Source organism: Aphanomyces astaci (genome assembly GCF_000520075.1).
Source record: "Aphanomyces astaci strain APO3 unplaced genomic scaffold supercont1.12, whole genome shotgun sequence".
NCBI lineage: Eukaryota > Oomycota > Saprolegniomycetes > Saprolegniales > Verrucalvaceae > Aphanomyces > Aphanomyces astaci.
This window is the reverse complement of record NW_009798275.1, coordinates 381,373-398,555: the sequence shown is the minus strand read 5'-3', so window position 1 is coordinate 398,555 and position 17,183 is coordinate 381,373. Positions and strand designations below refer to the sequence as shown.

Below are 17,183 nucleotides of genomic sequence, written 5' to 3'. Positions count from 1 at the left end.
TTCTCACATTGACACCCTTCTCACCATTTTCCAGGGCATCATTAATCATCCACCGCATCACCCGAACTCGATCCGAGATTGTGACAACCTGCTGAAGCTTGCGCTTTCTGGGATGACCACCCACGCCATCACCACCAGCTCCTTCACCACCGACGCCATCTCCACCGGCTCCTTCACCACCGGCTGCTTCACCACCGACTCCTTCACCCGCGACTGAACGGGCAACAATGCGCGCGTTCTGCCGCGCGAACGCAGCTTCGATCGGCGACGCTGAGAACAGACTTGGCTGCATTACGTCTTTACAATGGAGGCAACTGCATTTGAAACTCCGTGGCGGAGTTCGATGGGTGGACCTGGTGCTCACACTTAATAGTGTGGACCACACTAATTACGAATCCACACTATTCGGGGATCCACACCAATTACGATGAACGGTGTAGCTTATGCAAAAGGTACTGTCACTTTATAGAATAACTTCAATCGACAATAAGGAGATTTCGCAATGAACGATATCGTTCTCTTTCCGCTAGGCGAAAAAACCTCTATGATCAAATTCCGGAACGACAAAACCTGTCTACAATTGATGCATATGTCCGCAAAATGGCTGGCTGAACGATAGTCTGTCGTTCAAAAAACCTCTAGCAATGCATCAACATGTATAAACTTTCAAAGCGCTTGGTGATGCGCTCGAAAAATGAGTGTCAAGCACGACACCAAGACGAAGAAATGGTCGGGTATTTGAGGCGGCGCAGCAGAATACACAAGGCCTCTACAGCATGACAACGGTCTCGGCTTGGCGTGACCACAACGCCTGGTAAGCGGAGCAGCACCGCCAATGATCGGATACCGGCGACGTCAGCGTTCTCTCTTTACAACAAATGAGAAGCTAGGTGGAAATCTCCTTATTGTCGATTTGATACAAATTTGCAGAGGGGGGTGCAATCGAATCGCGCCGACCAAACCGATCCACAATCGATCTGATTGGTTGAATTTCATTGAGAAGGTTTTGATTGGCTAATAATTTTGAGCACATCTGAAGTAGCCAATCAAATCGATTTGAAATTTCACTCGAAAGCACAATATTAGCATAGAGTTTCAAAATTATTTCAAACACGAAACCTCTATTTCACCTTTCCTTTAAAGTACTTGTTCACTATCGTTGTCGCTTCGCGAGGCCTGCCCGTCGTCGCAGACTTCTGCTCGTACAGTACTCATACATTGGGTCGATACCATACAAATACACAGAATCCTTCTGGAACTTTTCGTGGTTGTCGAGTATCAGGTGGAACCTGTGCGATGTTTTCTTGCCGTCAACTTTGAGTACCTGGCCTGACAAGATAAGCCAGGAACTTTAATTAAGCAAGTTGCACGCGAGCACCCCCAAGACTTCATAACTCGATCTTGGAGGAACGGTCGCTCGTGGTTGGCCTGTATCAACAGCGCCAAGCCATCCTCACTTGTCCACCTGCTCATAGCACACGAAAACACCGAATGGAACCCCTCCTGTTCGGATAACCTCTACTACTTGGAAGTATTTCTTATGATTATCCGATTCCGTGCATGTTGGTTGCCAGACAGGCCCTTACTGTTAACTGTAAGTGCACCCAAGTTGAAGTTTCTGTCATGTCTCATTTGCTTGTGGCAGATTTTCACGTCAGATGGGCCTTGGCACTTGCCACTTGCCACGACTCTCTTGCACAAGCATAATCCACAGCAATATGCTGACAACAGGCGTGCCAACACCTTTCTCGATTCTCTTGAGCAGCGACCTCCTGCCTTGTATGTTAGCCTACCAATGTGGCATTCCGCACAAGTTGCTGCGGATTGTGGCTGCTGCCCGCGTCCTGCAGTCTGCCAACTGCCCCGCACCAACAGCTCGCACTGCTGCCGCCTTCACTCGCCACGAATGGTTTCAAACCCACGGAGTAACCGGGCTTCGTCAACTCTACAATGCCTCTCCAGACATCGCTGCGGGCGGCACGTTCCTTGAATATGCCAGCTCGATCGGCAACGTCGCCGCCGTGCGCTACCTGCTGGAGACTCACCACCTGATCGGCCATGGTCCGGCTGTCTTGCAAGCCACTCTGCATGGCCACTTGGACGTCCTGCGAGCGTTCCACGATGTTAACACGCCCGATGGCTTCACATCGTACGTGTTAACCCTCGCAGCCGCGCACGGCCACGGGCACCTCGTGTCGTTTATTCATCATCATCGTCCGGCACTCGGATGCCCCAAACTGGCCATGGATAACGCGGCGAAGCATGGACATTTGGACATTGTAACATTTCTTCACCACCACCGCCACGAAGGGTGCACGACGTCCGCGATGGACGGTGCGGCCGAGAACGGATATTTGGAAGTGGTGAAGTTCTTGCACGCCCATCGATCCGAAGGATGCACGAAGCGAGCGATGGACGCCGCTGTGGCGGGTGGCCACATGGATATCGTTCGATTTTTGCATGAGAATCGCAGGGAAGGGTGTCATGCCTCGGCGATGGACGCCGCCGCCGAGCGCGGAGACTTCGTTATGCTGCAGTTCCTGCATTGGCAGCGTACGGAGGGATGCACTGTCCGCGCGTTGACTCTCGCGGCCGCACGTGGATATCTGAAGATTGTTGACTTTCTCCTCATGTTTCGAACCGAAGGATGCCTGAAGGAGGCCACGGCTGCGGCGGCGGCAGCTGGACACGAAGACGTGGTGCGATGCATTATAAACCACAACGTTCACAAGTGTGTACATTTGTGCGAGTGCCCCGTGGAGTGGCCAAACAGAAGACTTTTGTACATTGGAATCGAGGAAGCCAAGGCGCATGGCCATTGGGCACTGTACAAGCAGCTCAAGAAGAAACGAAAGTGGAATGACCGCCGGCCCAAGTGGTCTCAAGCGATGGCCAGGGCGTGGCATGAGCGACAGTCGCAGGGCTCGCTACTCCTCCAAGCCACCGTCTTCTTCGTTGGGAACTCGAAGGGAAGAAGCGTAATCCCATTCCAGAAAGCAGCCCTATAATGACAACAAGACCTGACCCCACACCATCGTCGTCGATCTGGCGACATTACTATATCCTTGTCAAAGTCGTGTTTGACCCACTGTTTTGCATTTTTCCCGACCAGCATGTATGACCATAATGCGGACTATACTGTAGAAATTGTGCGCACCGCTGCTTGGGCAACCTCGGTGGCAATCACCGGCTGCGGCACAGCATCGGCCGCAACCTGCCATTGAACAGCACGGACGAATATAACATGGTTGCGAATGGAGTTAGTTGCATTTTATTATTGGGACTCGTCCGGACGCAGCAGCCGTTTGGGCAAGACCGACTCGAACGCGCGCTTCCAATCGCCGTGGTTGTGGACTTCCAGAAGCGCGAGAACCACCGTGTCGATGTTGAGGACATGCGACTTGACCCGAAGGTGCTCTTGGACAGGCAGTCGAGCGGTGCGGATGGCCGACCCATGCGCTTTGGCCAGCGATTGACTCTACTTGAAATCGTGACACTCTAATGGCTCAACAAGAGGACGAACCTTGCGCACAGTGCGGTCGACGATACCCCCGACGACGTACACGGTGTCGGGGTCGACGGCAGTGAGCGCGGTGGGGGCATCTGGGGACAAGAAGACGACATTGTCGTTCTGGAAGAGGTCGTGCACTGGCTGGTCGTGGCGGGTGACCTACCTCAATGGAGGGTTGCTTCTCTCAGCCTTTGGAAGGAAGTTGAGGTTACATACCTTCCACGATTGAGCTCCTTTTTGGTCACAGAACGTCGCGACGTCGCCGCCGTATGAGGCAAGATGCAACGACAGCAGGTTCGAGAACGAGCTCTTCTTCATCGTTCCGTAGATGGTCGCGATTTGCTTGAAGACACTGTTCCGCTCCTAATGCAACGATGGCCTGCGTGGGATGGAGACGTCGATGGAAGTTGTACCCGAATGGTTTGGACGTTGAGAAAGTCGAGGTCCACGACAACGCGGAGTCCAATAGCCATTGCCATGTTCAATCGCTCCTAGAAGGTCGTCAGTCATCGCATGAGATCGCAATGATCTCCGACACCTCGAGCTGCGCTTGCTGCTGCTTCTTTACGACCATCTTGGCGTCGTACAGCCGTTGTTTCTCCTCTTGGTCGATCGGATGCAATGCAGCCTCGATCTCCCATCGATGTTGCCGCTCCGCCTTGGCTTGCATCTGTTTTTGCTTCCTGCGTTCGTCGATGCGAGTCCGTCGGCGTTCATTGCGCTCCTGTCGCCGCTCCTGCTTGCTTTTCTTTGGCTCATAGGTGCCAGGGACAAGTATCTCCCGTAGAATGACGTAGGCCACGCAGGTTGTTGCGGCCGTGGCCAATACCAGGACCACCTCCTTCAACATTGCCAAGCTGGATTTTTGAAATCACGGCAGACCATAATTTAAAAAGCAAAATAGTGCTAAATATATACAACTGGTAGGATATTTTCAGGAATTGCTTTTAAATACTTCGACCTTCCAGATTTGCACAATCACCATGCGGGGCGACCATCGCACCAACAGCATAAGCATGGACAGGTCCAGCGACGACAGCGGCGAGCGGTCCCCGCTCCTTCGGGCAATGCGAAACTCTTATCACGAGGAAACGATGTATCAATCCATCCATCCTGCCAATGCATCCTTCTCGTCCCCCCGCGAGACCGAGACCAATGACTTGCGAAGCATGCGCCCGTTTCGGCCGATTGTGTACGCAGAGCAGTCCCTCGCTGTCCTGCTAAATGGCGTCATGATCTACGTGATGTGCGTCTTCGTTGGCTTCGGTCTCATAGCTCTGAACGCCGACAACGTGCTTGGCCCGGCACGCCACTGGAACTGGTGGGTGGTCTTCTTGCCGTTCTGGGTTGCCAACCTCGTCATGCTTGGTGCGCATGTCCTGTCCATCCGCGCTGCCACAGAGTTGCGTCAATGGGCCGAGACGGACATGATGTCCAACGAGCCGCTGCTCCCACTGTTGCGCAAGATCCTGCTGCTGTACGCCGTGAGCATGCCGCTCTGCTTCCTCCTCTTCTGGGCCGAAGTCGCCTTCTGCGCCATTCTCAGCGACTCGTCCGATATCAGCGTCTACGTCGCTTACGCTCCGCTCATGATCATTGAAGTCGGCTACGTCGTGCGTTATCTCCTCTGCAAGTCCAGGACCACCCTCCCCGTACATCACTCGACCACACCCCTCTCGCTCTTCTTCCTAACCACTTCCTAGGGCGTGTCTTGGATCCTGCTGTTTACATTTACACTCCTTCTCGCCCACAACTCGGACATCGCCGCGAAGCCGACGTCGGCCAACTCGGCGGGGCTGCCCTGGGTCGCAGTCTTTGCCCCGCTGTTTGTCCTCCAACTGGTCCTCTTTGGCTCGCTCGCTGTCGTGCTATACATGCAAGCCGCCGGCCTCTACCGCCTCAATTCCACCCAAGTGCGCGCCACGGCGCTGTACTCCATCGCCCTCGTCGCCGCGACCACTGGCCAAATCATGCTGGTGCAGCACATGGAGCTACAACAAGGTGCCGACAGAGCGACGGCAACTGAAATGGACGTGCCGTCACTGCTGCTCTTCACCGCGTGGATCGTTGCCAGCGCGGGGCTATACATAGTCTGTCGGCAAGAAGTCGCCAAACTCATGGCGTCCCGCGGCGGCGCGGTGCCGGTCCCGCTGACGCGGACGGCCGACGGATGGGTCACCAACCACGCCGTGATGGACCGATGGATGCTTCTCGGTGACGTCTCGCTCACCGGCGTAGGGCTGGCGCGACGGTCGGCGGGAGTCCGCAAACGCACCGCCAGCGACATCGAAGGGGAGATGAACTCGGAAGGGTACTCGTGGCTGCGCCACGTATTCACGTCAACGTGGCTGAGGTGCTGCTGCTGCTTGGGCAGCACTACCCGAGACTTGGTACCGGACGATCAGATCCCCGAAGGTCGTCTCAACACCAGCGGCACCAAAGCCCGGAGAAACTCGGGCAGCTATAGCAACGTGTTGGTGGAGGCGGACGTCAGTCAGTCGTAACTGACTCATCGTTACATGCAAGTAACGGGTGATTAGCCTTAAAGTTTATAATATGGGACACGTTATGTTATCCACTTGTGGTTTCTGTACAATTCCCTCATTGAAACCGTGCTACTGTTGTATTTCTCAGAAAATACTACAATATGAGGTTTATATGGAACTTTGTATGCTCGGACCACTTCACGTCTGACTAGGGGTGTAAAGTGGTTAGCTAACCACTAGCGATACAGTTAACCCCGGAGATTTAGCATCGTATGTACTCACTGGGGGTAGGTCGGAGTCCCACGTTACAGGGCTTCGGGCAAAAAGGTGTATATCCGGATGTGATAATTTCATTTCGGGTAAAAAGAACAGTGGAACTGTTGTAAAGAGGGAATTATTCGTGGTTTCTTGTTTACGGGCTTTAAAACGGGCACATTGCTGTATCGGTGGATGACTTTTTTGTCGAAACGGCGGCATCTTATACACTATGTAATAGTGTACGTACACATGTACTGTAATGTACGGTACGACGAACAAATGCACTTGAATAAAGTAAGCCATTGTAATACAGTATACGTATAATCGTAACGCTGTTGTCAAGTTGATTCGAAACTGGAGTCTTAAACGGAACGAATTAAACAACCGCCTAAGCCAATGAAATCACGTTGCGTTGAATTTCCGCCAATCCAAAGTACAGATTCAGTGAAGTTGGGCTAAGCCAGATATATGCTAAATATTGTATGTTAGTTGTTTGAACAAAGTTAAATAGGTTAAATGCTATTGGCTAATGGACTCAAATGTCCAAATTAATCGAAACTGGAGTCTTAAACGGAACGAATTAAACAACCGCCTAAGCCAATGAAATCACGTTGCATTGAATTTCCGCCAATCCAAAGTACAGATTCAGTGAAGTATGTATAGTTTGAACATCTTTAAATTGGTTAAATGTTATTGGCTAATGGTCCAAATTTGGGTGAAAAGCACGATCGATACAACGTCACAATCGTACGATGTACGAAACTATTTGCGGTCCCCAACTTCCACAAGACTACAATAAGCTTCCAAAATCGACGACCCCCGAATAAGGCCGTTTCGCCACGTTGGCCCTGAGTGGGCGAATGTGATCATTCGAAGATGAGCAGCGTAGGAAATGGTCATGGTGGGTGTGCCCCGAGCACGTGTGACGACATCCTCCTGCAGTCGCAGATCCTTCTCGATCTGGACCCGGATGTTAACCTTCACGTTGCCGTCTCCCGCGACTACGCGCAGTCATCGCTGGGGTCGACCTTGCAATGCATGGATCCAATTTCGCCCAATGAGTGGGTATGCTTGGGTTGCTTCGCCACGGGCACGATCGTACCACTTCAACAACACGCACAGTCGAGATTGGCCCGCGACCTGCTGGCGCATCATGCGATCCTACCCGAGAGGGACAGCCATCGTTCGGTACAGCTCGTGATGACTCATATGGTGGCATGGGAGCACCTCGACGCCTTCAAAGTCCTGCTGCGCGATGCCACGACCGAAGTCCACACCGTCCACGGCGGGTACACCCGCGTGCACTTGAACGAATCGACGGCAGCCCGCAACGCCAACAGCCATGCGCTGTGTGCGGTGGTTGTGCACGTGGACCGCGTGCAGAGTCTGATTTCGTGGATGTGCTGTGGTCGCAACGCTCAAATCAAGCTCGGGTGTCCGGCGCTGTGTGTGCAAAAGTCGGCGTTCAGCGTCGTGTTGGCGCCATTCGCTCCCCCGTCGTCACCCGTCCGTCCCGAGGCGGCGGCGACGTCCTCCGTCTCGTGCGACGACCTACTCTTGGAAGAGTGCGCCGACGACGACGTCATGTGGGTAGACTTCGACAACCCCCTCTCCATTATGGACAAAGTGGCGATGGCACCGCCAGCCAACCGAACGCAGTCGCCGACCGCTGTGGAGTTTGCCGACGACGAGCTGTGGACCATGTCGGACGAGTTTGCCGTGTTGCCGTCCATTGCGTGCCTGGTTCCAACACCTGCAGACCAACAACTCCCCCAGCCACAGGTGCACCTGCCGGCTTCACCTAGCCAGCAGCGCCTCTACTACGACCATGTTGACCACCATGACAACCTAGACTCGTTGGCCGTAGCTACGTTCGTCGACGACGACGGCATGCCGCTCGAGTTTAAAACGCTGTACTACCGCAACAACAAAAAAGGCGGCGTGCGCAATCTCCGGTACGCCCCCCCCCATAGACCTGTTGCTGTTATTGACCCCATCCCCCCTAGATGCTTTCCGCACTGCAAGCGCGGGCACCACTCGACCACTAGCTTTTGCGGCACCAACTTGAAAGTGCAGTTCCATCGCCGCCATCACCCCGCCATCACCGTGATGCCGCCGCTGTCGACCGAGTCGACTGCCGTTGTCGTCGCGTTTGGCCGGTTTCGCAACTTTGTCGAGCCGGTCGAAGAGTTTTCAGCGGGGATGTGGGTACCCCAAGCAGACATTTACCACGCGGTACGCTCCAAGGACCACCCCAAGGCCATGTGGCTGCAGACCAAGTGCGTCGAACCGCTCCTGTTTGAAATCCGTCCATCGGGGCGGTCGCTGTCGTGGCACTACGGCTTCCACGGCGCGGCCCTTCACAAAGCCATGGTCCACTGCATCGAAGTCGTCTTCTTCGAGACGCGGGCGGCCGCCGCCACGACATTTCAGTGCGTGGGGGTCGTACAGTCCCCGCGCTTTCGCATCGTGTCGAGTCGGTCCCGAGAATCGTGATTGAATATGCCATTGTCCATCGTATTATAATATTTAAAATACAAAAAATTCGATTAAGACTCCAGTTTCGAATTTTACCCCAATTTGGGCGGCTTTTGAGTCCATTAGCCAATAGCATTTAACCTGTTTAAGCTTGTTCAAACTATACATACAATATCAACTTCACTGAATCTGTAACTTTGGATTGGCCGAAATTCAACGCAACGTGATTTCATTGGCTTAGGCGGTTCTTCAATACATCATATATGGAAACGAAATGGGTCACACTTGTTATGTAGTGTCTGTTAGCTTAGCAAATTCCCTCTCCCACGATGATCAAGAAGTCATTCTTGCTTCTACGGCTTCACGACTGGAGCCCCACTTTGGACGTTTCTGCGGGGGGATTATCCCCCGCGGGGGGGACGTCGTCGGATGCAGGGGACGTCGACGGCGCCACAACGTCGCCATGCTGCACGTGCAAGATGGCTTCCACCATCGCCCCCGTGCCTTGAATCATCTTGTCCATAAACGTGATCTTCGTGCGCATGCATCCGCGCATCGTACGCCAGCACACCATCTACAACCACATCGCATGAATCAATATCCACACATCATCGCAGACACACAACCTTGTCCGTGTCTGGCCAGTACTCGCGCTCGATGCCATTCTCAGGGTCCCGGGCTTCTTCGAACCGCTGCACAAACTCTTCCACGGGCACCGCCGTCTCTATTGATGGTATTATAAGCACGTCGTCAAGAGGTAAGTAGGTCCAAACATATGTACATATGCACAGTACTTCGAGTAGGGCCTTGGATCTTGGACAAGAGACTCTGCGTGTCTTCTTGAACCAGTGCGTCCAACAGTGGGTCGGCCACTCGAGGCTTCTTCAGAGGCGGCTCGTTGGCTCGAGTGGCGTCGTTATCGTGTTGGAGAGGGGGGCTGCTGTCGGGGGCAGTCGGGAACCGTTCGTACGGTTTGCACTTGTCCTGTTTCCACAGCGTCCAATTGGTTTCCCGGTCGAGCACTTGCATGAGCATATCCGTCAAGCCCTTGCTCTCGGACGGCGTCTTCTTGAGCAAACTCAACACCCGCGCCGACAGATCCGACACTTGAGTCTACCCCAGCCATCCATCCATATTCCGTCGTACGTCGTCCATTGATCGATCGATGATCGTACATACCTCTGTCGCCGATGGGGGTAGCTTGGCCGTCTCAAAGTACCGAAGCAAAATCCAAAACTACACAATCCGTACGAGTATTGATATGTTAAAAAATATCAACCTATTTTATATTGTCAAAAATCGTTGTGTGAATCGAATGTCTTTGGAGAATGGATTCAACAACCGCCCAAGCCAATCAAAAAACACGTTCAGGTGAATTTCTGCCAATCCAAACGTTTGACTCGCCATATTGGGCAAAACCATATATATACTAATGTTTGTAAACTAAAGTTAGTCCAAATTGCTTGGGTGAAATGCACAATACCTGGGTCAACATGCATTCTCGCAAGACAGGATCCCGCAATTGCAAGCGGAACAGTCGACTGTTGGTCAAGTACTTTGTCTGGAAAAATGCCAAGTCGGGCGAGTTGTCATCGTCGAACATGACCACATCGTGGTCCAGGTCTTTGGGGTTGAACGAATGGCTGTCGAACGCGTCCAACACTGCCGTGAGCTCGGTTGTCTAGGCCATATATATAAATATAGCATTATTCCCTCGACCTTGGTTTGCATATGAAACCATATACATCATAAGACGTACAAAGGAACTCCAGTCGGTGGCGCTGTCGATGGCCACACTCGGCTGCCGAAAGTACCGTTGAATGGCCCAAAACGACTGGTACACTCGGTACTCGGTCGCCGTGTCGTGGGGGTTGCTGATGCCGCCGTCGTCCGTTCGCGTCTACCTCCGTATGGAATCAGATATACTGTACGTTCGACTGATATCATTCAAAGTCGTACGTTGTCCACAAATGTCGCTTCGTCATCGAAAACAGTCACGTTGTTCACGTTGGCCTATACGAGACGACAGCATGACCCCGATTGCACACAAGGGACTTGGCTTACGCGGCCGGTGAGGTTGACGGCGGAGCGCTCGGACAGCGCAAATGCAAACGACAAGAACGCAAGAATGCGGCCGCAGAACACCGTGTTGTGCGTCTTGGAGAGACGGCGGAGAAGGGTGTTGGACAGACGTAAGAGGCACAATGACGCCTTGGTTGTCTTTGGCATCTTGCCGTCGTATGGCGGGATGAAGTTGGCCTAGTGACATGAAAGGGATGGACGTCGTCGTCTTGCGTACCGTGGTCAGGCGGCCCTTGCGGGTTTCGAGCAGTTCCCACAGCTTTTCGCACGTGACAATCGTTTGGCCGTCCATGAGGTCTTCGAGGATCTTGTACGGCGCATGGTTCGTCAGGAGGTTGTCCGTGGCGCCAGCAATGCACACGTCCAGAAGTTCGGGAATGCCGACGCTGGCTGGCGTCATGCCTTTGTTGTGGTGGAGTTCCCACGACAGCTTCTCGACCAGCTTTTGCGTCGCCACTTCCATCAACGTGAGCAGTTGTTCCTTGTCGCACTTGGCTTGAAGGTCGGCATGCAGAACTTTCAACCGTGCTAACGGGTCCTTGGACCGAATCAAGCTGCGGAACTCATTCTACGTTGGCATGCTCACATCATGCACCTTTGGGGAGCATGCTACCTCTGCGTGCGTGGCGAGCTGGAGCAGGCTTGGCATGGTCGCGTCGGGATCACCTCACTTGCGAATGAGCAAATGATGGGCATTGATTGGACATAAAGTCCATGGATTGGCCAATCGTGTCCATAATTTGCACGATTTCTTTGCCCATAAGATTACGTCATTGATTCGTTGAAATTAGGATTTTATTGTCCAATCCGCGCAACGTATTTGACACCTCGCGGAAAGTTTGAATTTGGACGATGGCCGACTCGCTCGAGACGCACCTGGAGGCGACAGCTAGGGCGCTATCGACATGGGTGGAAAACGAGAAAGCTACCCTCGAGGAAACAAAGCAGATATTCTCGGAGGAGATGGAGAAAGATCGTCAGCAACTGCAGAACCTCATGGCGAAGAAAGAGCAATTGGCCACTGCTGCCAGCACCCGCGAGGAAACGAGGAGCGAGAAGCTTCGGACGATCCAGGGTAGCCAAAGCGAAGTGCGACTCCTGCAAGCAGAAATGTCGACGTCGGAACCTGTGGTCCTGGGCTTGCGAGCTCAAAAGGCTCTCCACGACAGCAAACTCTCCAATTTTACACATGGTACCCTGCACATTCCCAATGTTGATCTCGACATTTGTCTTTTTCACTCACATGATGCATTGAATGCTTGTAGACGTGTCCCAAGCGTCCCAAGCACATGCTCTTAGCGTCGCTGAGCTTACCAAGTGCATCGATATGTATCGGAAGCTTGGTCTCGTGATCAATGCGACAGGAGGTAGGTACCTCACGATCCACGTCCATCCATGCCATCGTTCACATACGCATTAGACAAGAACCTATCGTTCGTGTTCACGCAAATAGACCGCGACGTGCCCAGTCGCGAATTCACATTCTCGTTGCGCATTCGATCCGACAGCGACTTGTTCGTCGGTAAGCCTCCTTTTGCTGTCATCATGATGGATACCTTCCTCACATGACCTTGGCATCTCTCTACACGGGACAGTGGACTCGTGCGCACCGGCAATCCCCGCATTGAACAAGCTCGTGGACCAACTCAATGCGACTGGCAACCTCTCCAGCTTCGTTCGATCGATGCGGCAGGAGTTCCAGCACACCGTCGTGTTGTCGTAATATAAAACGATACAAAGTCACACTGGTTAAATACGCCGACGTTTCTGTGGTGGTGGGGGCGGCATACTTGTTGGTTGAGACGCAACCGAATCACTCGATGGAGCAGTCGGCGGTGGGAGTCCTTCTACCGACACTGCGGGTGGGGGACACAACGGAAGTGGAGCACGCGGCGGGGCTTGAGGAAGGAGAGGTCCAATGATGTCGGGAGGAACATGACGACGTTGATGCGCATGGAACCGTGTCTGGAGCAGCTCCCGTCGCTCGTCGAGTTTGGCCCGGGTGTCACTTGATCGTTCGTCCTGGGGAAGGTAAGAGATCTGCAAAACGCTGCCGTAGAACGGGTTCTTCACCGCCAGCGCTTTGGCACGACGAGCAGCAGTCACAGTATCGAATTGAACCCACATGACGTCCACATACTCGGAGGCGTCGTCGTGATCGTCTTCGAGGCGGTGACGTTCAACGGTCCCAAACTCAGCGAGTCGTCGCAGCAACTCGTCGGTCGCGCCCAGCGCCGGGATGTTGCGGACGAGAATGAATCTGGACTCTTCATTCACTGTGTACGCCTTGGCATCCCCTTCCGACACGTCGGTCCGGGCATGTCGCTGCCGGTACTTTGGGATATCGGATGCCATCCCAATGAAAAACAACGTTATCCGGATAATGGGTCGACTTGGCAATTAACTCTTTGTGGACCAATGTGAGGACTCGTCTTCACTCGACTGTTCCGGATGTAATTTCAATAGTATAACCAAGTATAATTTATGTAGTCCTCACTCATTTAAACATGCAAGTCCTCACTCAACGACTTTGTCAGTATCTCATTGGATGAAATATAATGACCCGAACAAGCAAAACATATCATGACATCCTTGATTGTCTCGTCGTGTAAGTTGATTTGGTTGGTGGCAGCGTTGTTGAAGTTAGCTACAAAATGATGGATAAAACGAATACAACTTTGTTGAGTAGATCTATGATTTTGTTACACTACTATTGCCCTTGGGTGGTCGTCCGGTTCGAGTATATCAGTCGTTGCACTCATATTGTCAAGGATGAGTGTACCATCACTTTCTCCGTCACTTCCTTGAATTCCTGCACCATATGCGAGGATCTCGCTTTGACGGTAGACATCATCGCAACTGTCGCGTCCCTGGGTTTTGGCACCCTCGTCTCCGCCATCGTTTCCTTCGTCGTCTTCACCGCCGTCTTCATGGAGATCCTTACTTTCGTCCTCATCTCGCTGCGAGGTTTCGAATGATCTCGTCGATGGCTTGAATGTACGAATGAAACGGCAACGAAATGCCGGTGGGAGGCGGAGGCCACATTGCCACTGGCTGTGCCACACCTCAAAGCACGACATGTGCTGGCCGTTCCATTGAGTACGCTCTTGGGGACATAAGAACAATTGTCCTATCACAAGTGAGATATTACACGTCAACACGACAATTACCTCCGTTGGCATCCTCAGTACATTGCGCACAGATGAAGACGGTGGACCGTCCGCGCGTTTGCTCAGCAGTTCGGCTGATTTGACATACTTTACATCCATAACGCTGGCGCGCACGCGATCTACCAGCCTTGGTTGGCTTCCACTTGGTTATTTCTTGAAGGACGTGTCGCTTCTCGTTGAAGGTCGTTGACTGGGTTGCACTCCTCACTGAATTCGGACCAGTTGATTTCTTTTTTTCTTGAGTGAAGTCGGCCGCGGTGGCTTGCAGGAGAAGTTCATGAAGCGCCAGCATGAATTCGCGATGGGTCATAATCGGCATGTTGAGCCGAGCTGCAGTGTCTTTGTGAACAATGTACGCGTTGACAATGGCCATGTCAACTAGTCCAAGAAAGAGGGACTTGTAGTACTTTACAAACTTTCGACTTAGCTGAACGGAGTAGCTGTGTAGCCGTAGTTGATCGTGTCTGTCACAGCCGTTCATACCATCGAGGTACGTTCTACGCAAATGATCATCAATATACAACTGAGGACTAGGACTGCATTGTGAGGACGTACTTGATGCATTGCAGTGTCGGTACCGTCTTTGACTCGTACGGTGTTGTGGCCGTAGCCTTTTCACGGCGGCGACAGGTGGTTGGATCGGTTGGCAGCCCATTCGACAAGAATGACACAGGTCGATTGTCGACCCAACTTATGGCGGCCATTTCTGGGTTACACTTGGCGATCGCCATCTTGAATGCGCCTCGGTTGATGCTCTTTGGACGTCGAGCAAAGGTCCAGTTGATGTCTTTACACCAACCAAGGCGGTTTGTCATGATAGTACCGACGGAATTGAAGTTCATACCCCTCAGTTGCTGTGACAATGCAACTGAGGTGTAAAACCGGTCGGTTACAATCGTGCGCCGCCCTTCATCGAGCGTTTGGTCGAAGTACCGCTTGATGTTCCGCACAACAGCCGATGGACCCGTCTTTGCATCCAAGGCGCACTGCTCCTCGCTCGAGGTTTGCTTGCCGCAGTATATCTCTATTCTACAATTTGTTTTGAGCTATACCTCATTCAGACCATTCAATTACCGTCCGCAGTAGCCAGTGCGACTGCAGTTCAGCATGAACAACTTCGTGCCCCACTTGTGAGGCTTGTCCTTGACATACTGCTTCAGCTTGTTCAGGCGGCTTCGGGATGGAATGATGCCTTCGTCGAAGGCCAAGGTTTGCCCCATGAAGTACCCTTCTTTGAAGGTGCGTTCAAGAGTCTCCACAATTGGTCGCACCTTCCACGCTTTGTCAGTCTTTGCTCTGGGGTCTTTGTTGTCGGAGAAATGCAGGTACTTCGAAATTTGTTCAAATCTAAAAAATGGTACCGTAATAAAGTCTCTAGTTCTAAACACGATGTAGATATCGGTACCTTGTCCTTGACATGTACCGCCCAAACGTCCCTGCAGGGATGGCTCCGATTTCACTACGGCTCCATTGGTCTTTGATGTGTTTGCGTTTGCAAAGCATATGGCCAATGAGAAGTCCAAACCACACGTGAATCTCGGCAGGTGCAATGGGTTTCACATTGAGGACTTTCGCCATCAACACTGCGACAGGCTTGGCCTTGTGTGATTGCTTCGACTTCGCTAGGCGGCGCTGAGTCCGATGCATCTCGGTAACGATTGTTTGGATGTTATCGCGCCGGTAGTTATTGGTTTCAGTGGCGATGTGTTGCCACATAGACTTCGGAAGGAAAAAGTGGAACAGGTCCATGGGTTGGTCCCAGAGCAAAGCGGCTTGATGGCTAGGACCACAGTAGCCACGAAACCATTCGGATTGGTCAACAGGAGTATCTGGAGGAACCATGCCAGTGAGGACGTTCCACCCCGACCGCGACAATTCGCGGAGCTCGTCGGGCAACATAGCAGTGTTGGGGACGGGCTCGGGGGGGACGCCCCGATGACTATTGGTTGGTGAGGACTCGTCCTGCAAATCCTCCTCGTCCTCCTGAAATGCCAGCACCTCATCCACCGTGTTCAACACACCCGTATCTACCCATGAAAAGGTCATTCCCAAGCATAACCAAGCCACGAGTATACCTGAATCGTCGTCATCGTACTCCACTTCCAAGTCCGACGTGAGGACGACGTCATCGGCCTCAATAGCTTCCTCAATGCGAGGCGGGGTTGGCCGCAAGTATGCCACAGGGAACGCACTGAGTGCATGCGACGTTCGAACAGCCTTCGGCGCAATCAGCTTTCGCGCCAGCGACATTGCAGCTGTCCAATCGCGAGCGGAACGAGGAAGGCTTTCGTCATCGCTGGACGAGTCGTCATTGTAGTTGTCTTCCAACAACACCGCACTTGAGTGTGTACTTGATGAAGTGCTTGAACTTGTTGGAGAAAAGAAGGATGAAGGAGGGCGCTGACGCGAGTCTTGCAGCGTCGCAACCGCCTTGCGTTTCCCTTGCACTAGTGCAGTAGTGAAAACATGTGAGAATCTTTCTCGTGAGGACTGATGATGATGTACCCAAGACTGGAAGACCATCACGCGGAGGACGCTTCGACATCGCCTTACGTATTTCTTCCATTGGCGGAATGGGAGAATCCAGTGATGGCCCTTCACCCGAGGACTGATGCAATGCTGGACCCAACACTGGTAGACCACCACGCGGAGCACGAAACACAGGCAACGCAAAAGCAAAGCCATTGACGGTGACGTGTGACGCCCCAGTTCCAGCCACATAGCACGCGGCAGAGCAGAATACCATGTCACCGAAGTCTTCTAGTGGCGTCGATTCCACTGCAATGGTGCGTGCGATATCGTGGCTGCAAAAGTGATGCATAGGTAATTGGCAATGCGTGCATGCATTGGTAACGCCAATATCAACTTCTAGGCACACAGCGCATGGCGGTCCTTCGCCAGCTACACCACTTGTAGTCCTCACAGTGGACGAGGACGAATACGCAATGGATATAACGTCAGCTGTAACTCATATGTAAGAGCATGTGGGTCTTATAGTTCATGAAGCCTCGTACCCTGAGCTGGTTGGCGTGGCTGTGAGCTAAGTGGTTGCGATAGATTCGGGATGCGCGTTTGAGCCTGAATCACATTCAGAAGCGCCAGCTGGTCATTCGCTGAGCCTGTGGGCTTTCGAACCCGGGCTGGTAGAAATCGCCGTGGCGTTGGTAGTCCTGTCGGTGCCTTGTGCATGAGTTTCGT

At 52.7% G+C, this 17,183-nt stretch overlaps 8 protein-coding genes across 10 annotated transcripts; 4 read left to right on the top strand and 4 right to left on the bottom strand.

Annotated features, from left to right (window-relative positions):
- Positions 1 to 57: 57 nt before the first annotated feature.
- H257_06197 (hypothetical protein) lies at positions 58 to 320 on the bottom strand (the record flags this gene model as incomplete). The annotated part of the gene is made up of 2 exons (XM_009831339.1): positions 58 to 238; positions 304 to 320. 2 exons carry the CDS (start codon positions 318 to 320, stop codon positions 58 to 60), a joined length of 198 nt encoding a protein of 65 aa, XP_009829641.1.
- Positions 321 to 1,663: 1,343 nt separating this feature from the next.
- On the top strand, positions 1,664 to 3,065 carry H257_06196 (hypothetical protein). The gene has a single exon (XM_009831338.1). It carries the CDS (start codon positions 1,719 to 1,721, stop codon positions 3,006 to 3,008), a length of 1,290 nt encoding a protein of 429 aa, XP_009829640.1. The 5' UTR covers positions 1,664 to 1,718; the 3' UTR covers positions 3,009 to 3,065.
- Positions 3,066 to 3,248: 183 nt separating this feature from the next.
- On the bottom strand, positions 3,249 to 4,388 carry H257_06195 (hypothetical protein). Its single transcript, XM_009831337.1, has 5 exons — positions 4,050 to 4,388; positions 3,925 to 4,002; positions 3,728 to 3,874; positions 3,524 to 3,670; positions 3,249 to 3,478 (listed from the first exon to the last, which is right to left on the bottom strand). The coding sequence occupies exons 1-5, from the start codon at positions 4,359 to 4,361 to the stop codon at positions 3,275 to 3,277; spliced, it is 888 nt and encodes a 295-aa protein (XP_009829639.1). The 5' UTR covers positions 4,362 to 4,388; the 3' UTR covers positions 3,249 to 3,274.
- Positions 4,389 to 4,476: 88 nt separating this feature from the next.
- Positions 4,477 to 6,089, top strand: H257_06194 (hypothetical protein). The gene is made up of 2 exons (XM_009831336.1): positions 4,477 to 5,163; positions 5,215 to 6,089. The coding sequence occupies exons 1-2, from the start codon at positions 4,495 to 4,497 to the stop codon at positions 6,013 to 6,015; spliced, it is 1,470 nt and encodes a 489-aa protein (XP_009829638.1). The 5' UTR covers positions 4,477 to 4,494; the 3' UTR covers positions 6,016 to 6,089.
- A 963-nt stretch (positions 6,090 to 7,052) lies between these two features.
- Positions 7,053 to 8,816, top strand: H257_06193 (hypothetical protein). Its single transcript, XM_009831335.1, has 2 exons — positions 7,053 to 8,210; positions 8,262 to 8,816. The coding sequence occupies exons 1-2, from the start codon at positions 7,132 to 7,134 to the stop codon at positions 8,749 to 8,751; spliced, it is 1,569 nt and encodes a 522-aa protein (XP_009829637.1). The 5' UTR covers positions 7,053 to 7,131; the 3' UTR covers positions 8,752 to 8,816.
- A 177-nt stretch (positions 8,817 to 8,993) lies between these two features.
- On the bottom strand, positions 8,994 to 11,493 carry H257_06192. Of its 2 annotated transcripts, XM_009831333.1 has the most exons (10): positions 11,429 to 11,493; positions 11,033 to 11,383; positions 10,798 to 10,992; positions 10,693 to 10,746; positions 10,493 to 10,633; positions 10,217 to 10,414; positions 9,913 to 9,969; positions 9,528 to 9,846; positions 9,360 to 9,457; positions 8,994 to 9,307 (listed from the first exon to the last, which is right to left on the bottom strand). In XM_009831333.1, exons 1-10 carry the CDS (start codon positions 11,462 to 11,464, stop codon positions 9,095 to 9,097), a joined length of 1,662 nt encoding a protein of 553 aa, XP_009829635.1. In that variant the 5' UTR covers positions 11,465 to 11,493; the 3' UTR covers positions 8,994 to 9,094. The 2 variants fall into 2 exon arrangements, with proteins under 2 accessions (XP_009829635.1, XP_009829636.1); XM_009831334.1 differs by having other exon boundaries at positions 10,798 to 11,383.
- A 141-nt stretch (positions 11,494 to 11,634) lies between these two features.
- On the top strand, positions 11,635 to 13,168 carry H257_06191. 2 transcript variants are annotated; one of them, XM_009831331.1, is made up of 4 exons: positions 11,635 to 12,007; positions 12,081 to 12,182; positions 12,236 to 12,337; positions 12,411 to 13,168. In XM_009831331.1, the coding sequence occupies exons 1-4, from the start codon at positions 11,668 to 11,670 to the stop codon at positions 12,536 to 12,538; spliced, it is 672 nt and encodes a 223-aa protein (XP_009829633.1). In that variant the 5' UTR covers positions 11,635 to 11,667; the 3' UTR covers positions 12,539 to 13,168. The 2 variants fall into 2 exon arrangements, with proteins under 2 accessions (XP_009829633.1, XP_009829634.1); XM_009831332.1 differs by having other exon boundaries at positions 12,236 to 13,168.
- Positions 12,565 to 16,235, bottom strand: H257_06190 (hypothetical protein; the record flags this gene model as incomplete). The annotated part of the gene is made up of 8 exons (XM_009831330.1): positions 12,565 to 13,140; positions 13,404 to 13,462; positions 13,598 to 13,945; positions 13,986 to 14,482; positions 14,541 to 15,014; positions 15,060 to 15,332; positions 15,391 to 16,012; positions 16,061 to 16,235. The coding sequence occupies 8 exons, from the start codon at positions 16,233 to 16,235 to the stop codon at positions 12,565 to 12,567; spliced, it is 3,024 nt and encodes a 1,007-aa protein (XP_009829632.1).
- Between the last annotated feature and the right edge of the window lie 948 nt (positions 16,236 to 17,183).

Excerpts from the sequence above, each read along its gene's own strand:
- H257_06196 (XM_009831338.1), top strand. The coding sequence starts at position 1,719 with ATGCTGACAACAGGCGTGCCAACACCTTTCTCGATTCTCTTGAGCAGC.
- H257_06195 (XM_009831337.1), bottom strand. The coding sequence starts at position 4,361 with ATGTTGAAGGAGGTGGTCCTGGTATTGGCCACGGCCGCAACAACCTGC. Across the intron at positions 3,875-3,924 it reads TCAACGTCCAAACCATTCGG|GAGCGGAACAGTGTCTTCAA; the intron begins GTACAACTTCCA and ends TCGTTGCATTAG. Across the intron at positions 3,671-3,727 it reads AAGGAGCTCAATCGTGGAAG|GTCACCCGCCACGACCAGCC; the intron begins GTATGTAACCTC and ends CCATTGAGGTAG.
- H257_06194 (XM_009831336.1), top strand. The coding sequence starts at position 4,495 with ATGCGGGGCGACCATCGCACCAACAGCATAAGCATGGACAGGTCCAGC. Across the intron at positions 5,164-5,214 it reads AGTCCAGGACCACCCTCCCC|GGCGTGTCTTGGATCCTGCT; the intron begins GTACATCACTCG and ends ACCACTTCCTAG.
- H257_06193 (XM_009831335.1), top strand. The coding sequence starts at position 7,132 with ATGAGCAGCGTAGGAAATGGTCATGGTGGGTGTGCCCCGAGCACGTGT. Across the intron at positions 8,211-8,261 it reads GGCGGCGTGCGCAATCTCCG|ATGCTTTCCGCACTGCAAGC; the intron begins GTACGCCCCCCC and ends CATCCCCCCTAG.
- H257_06192 (XM_009831333.1), bottom strand. The coding sequence starts at position 11,464 with ATGCCAAGCCTGCTCCAGCTCGCCACGCACGCAGAG. Across the intron at positions 10,415-10,492 it reads CCACCGACTGGAGTTCCTTT|ACAACCGAGCTCACGGCAGT; the intron begins GTACGTCTTATG and ends TATATGGCCTAG. Across the intron at positions 9,458-9,527 it reads GATCCAAGGCCCTACTCGAA|AGACGGCGGTGCCCGTGGAA; the intron begins GTACTGTGCATA and ends TACCATCAATAG.
- H257_06191 (XM_009831331.1), top strand. The coding sequence starts at position 11,668 with ATGGCCGACTCGCTCGAGACGCACCTGGAGGCGACAGCTAGGGCGCTA. Across the intron at positions 12,008-12,080 it reads ACTCTCCAATTTTACACATG|ACGTGTCCCAAGCGTCCCAA; the intron begins GTACCCTGCACA and ends GAATGCTTGTAG. Across the intron at positions 12,183-12,235 it reads CGTGATCAATGCGACAGGAG|ACAAGAACCTATCGTTCGTG; the intron begins GTAGGTACCTCA and ends CATACGCATTAG.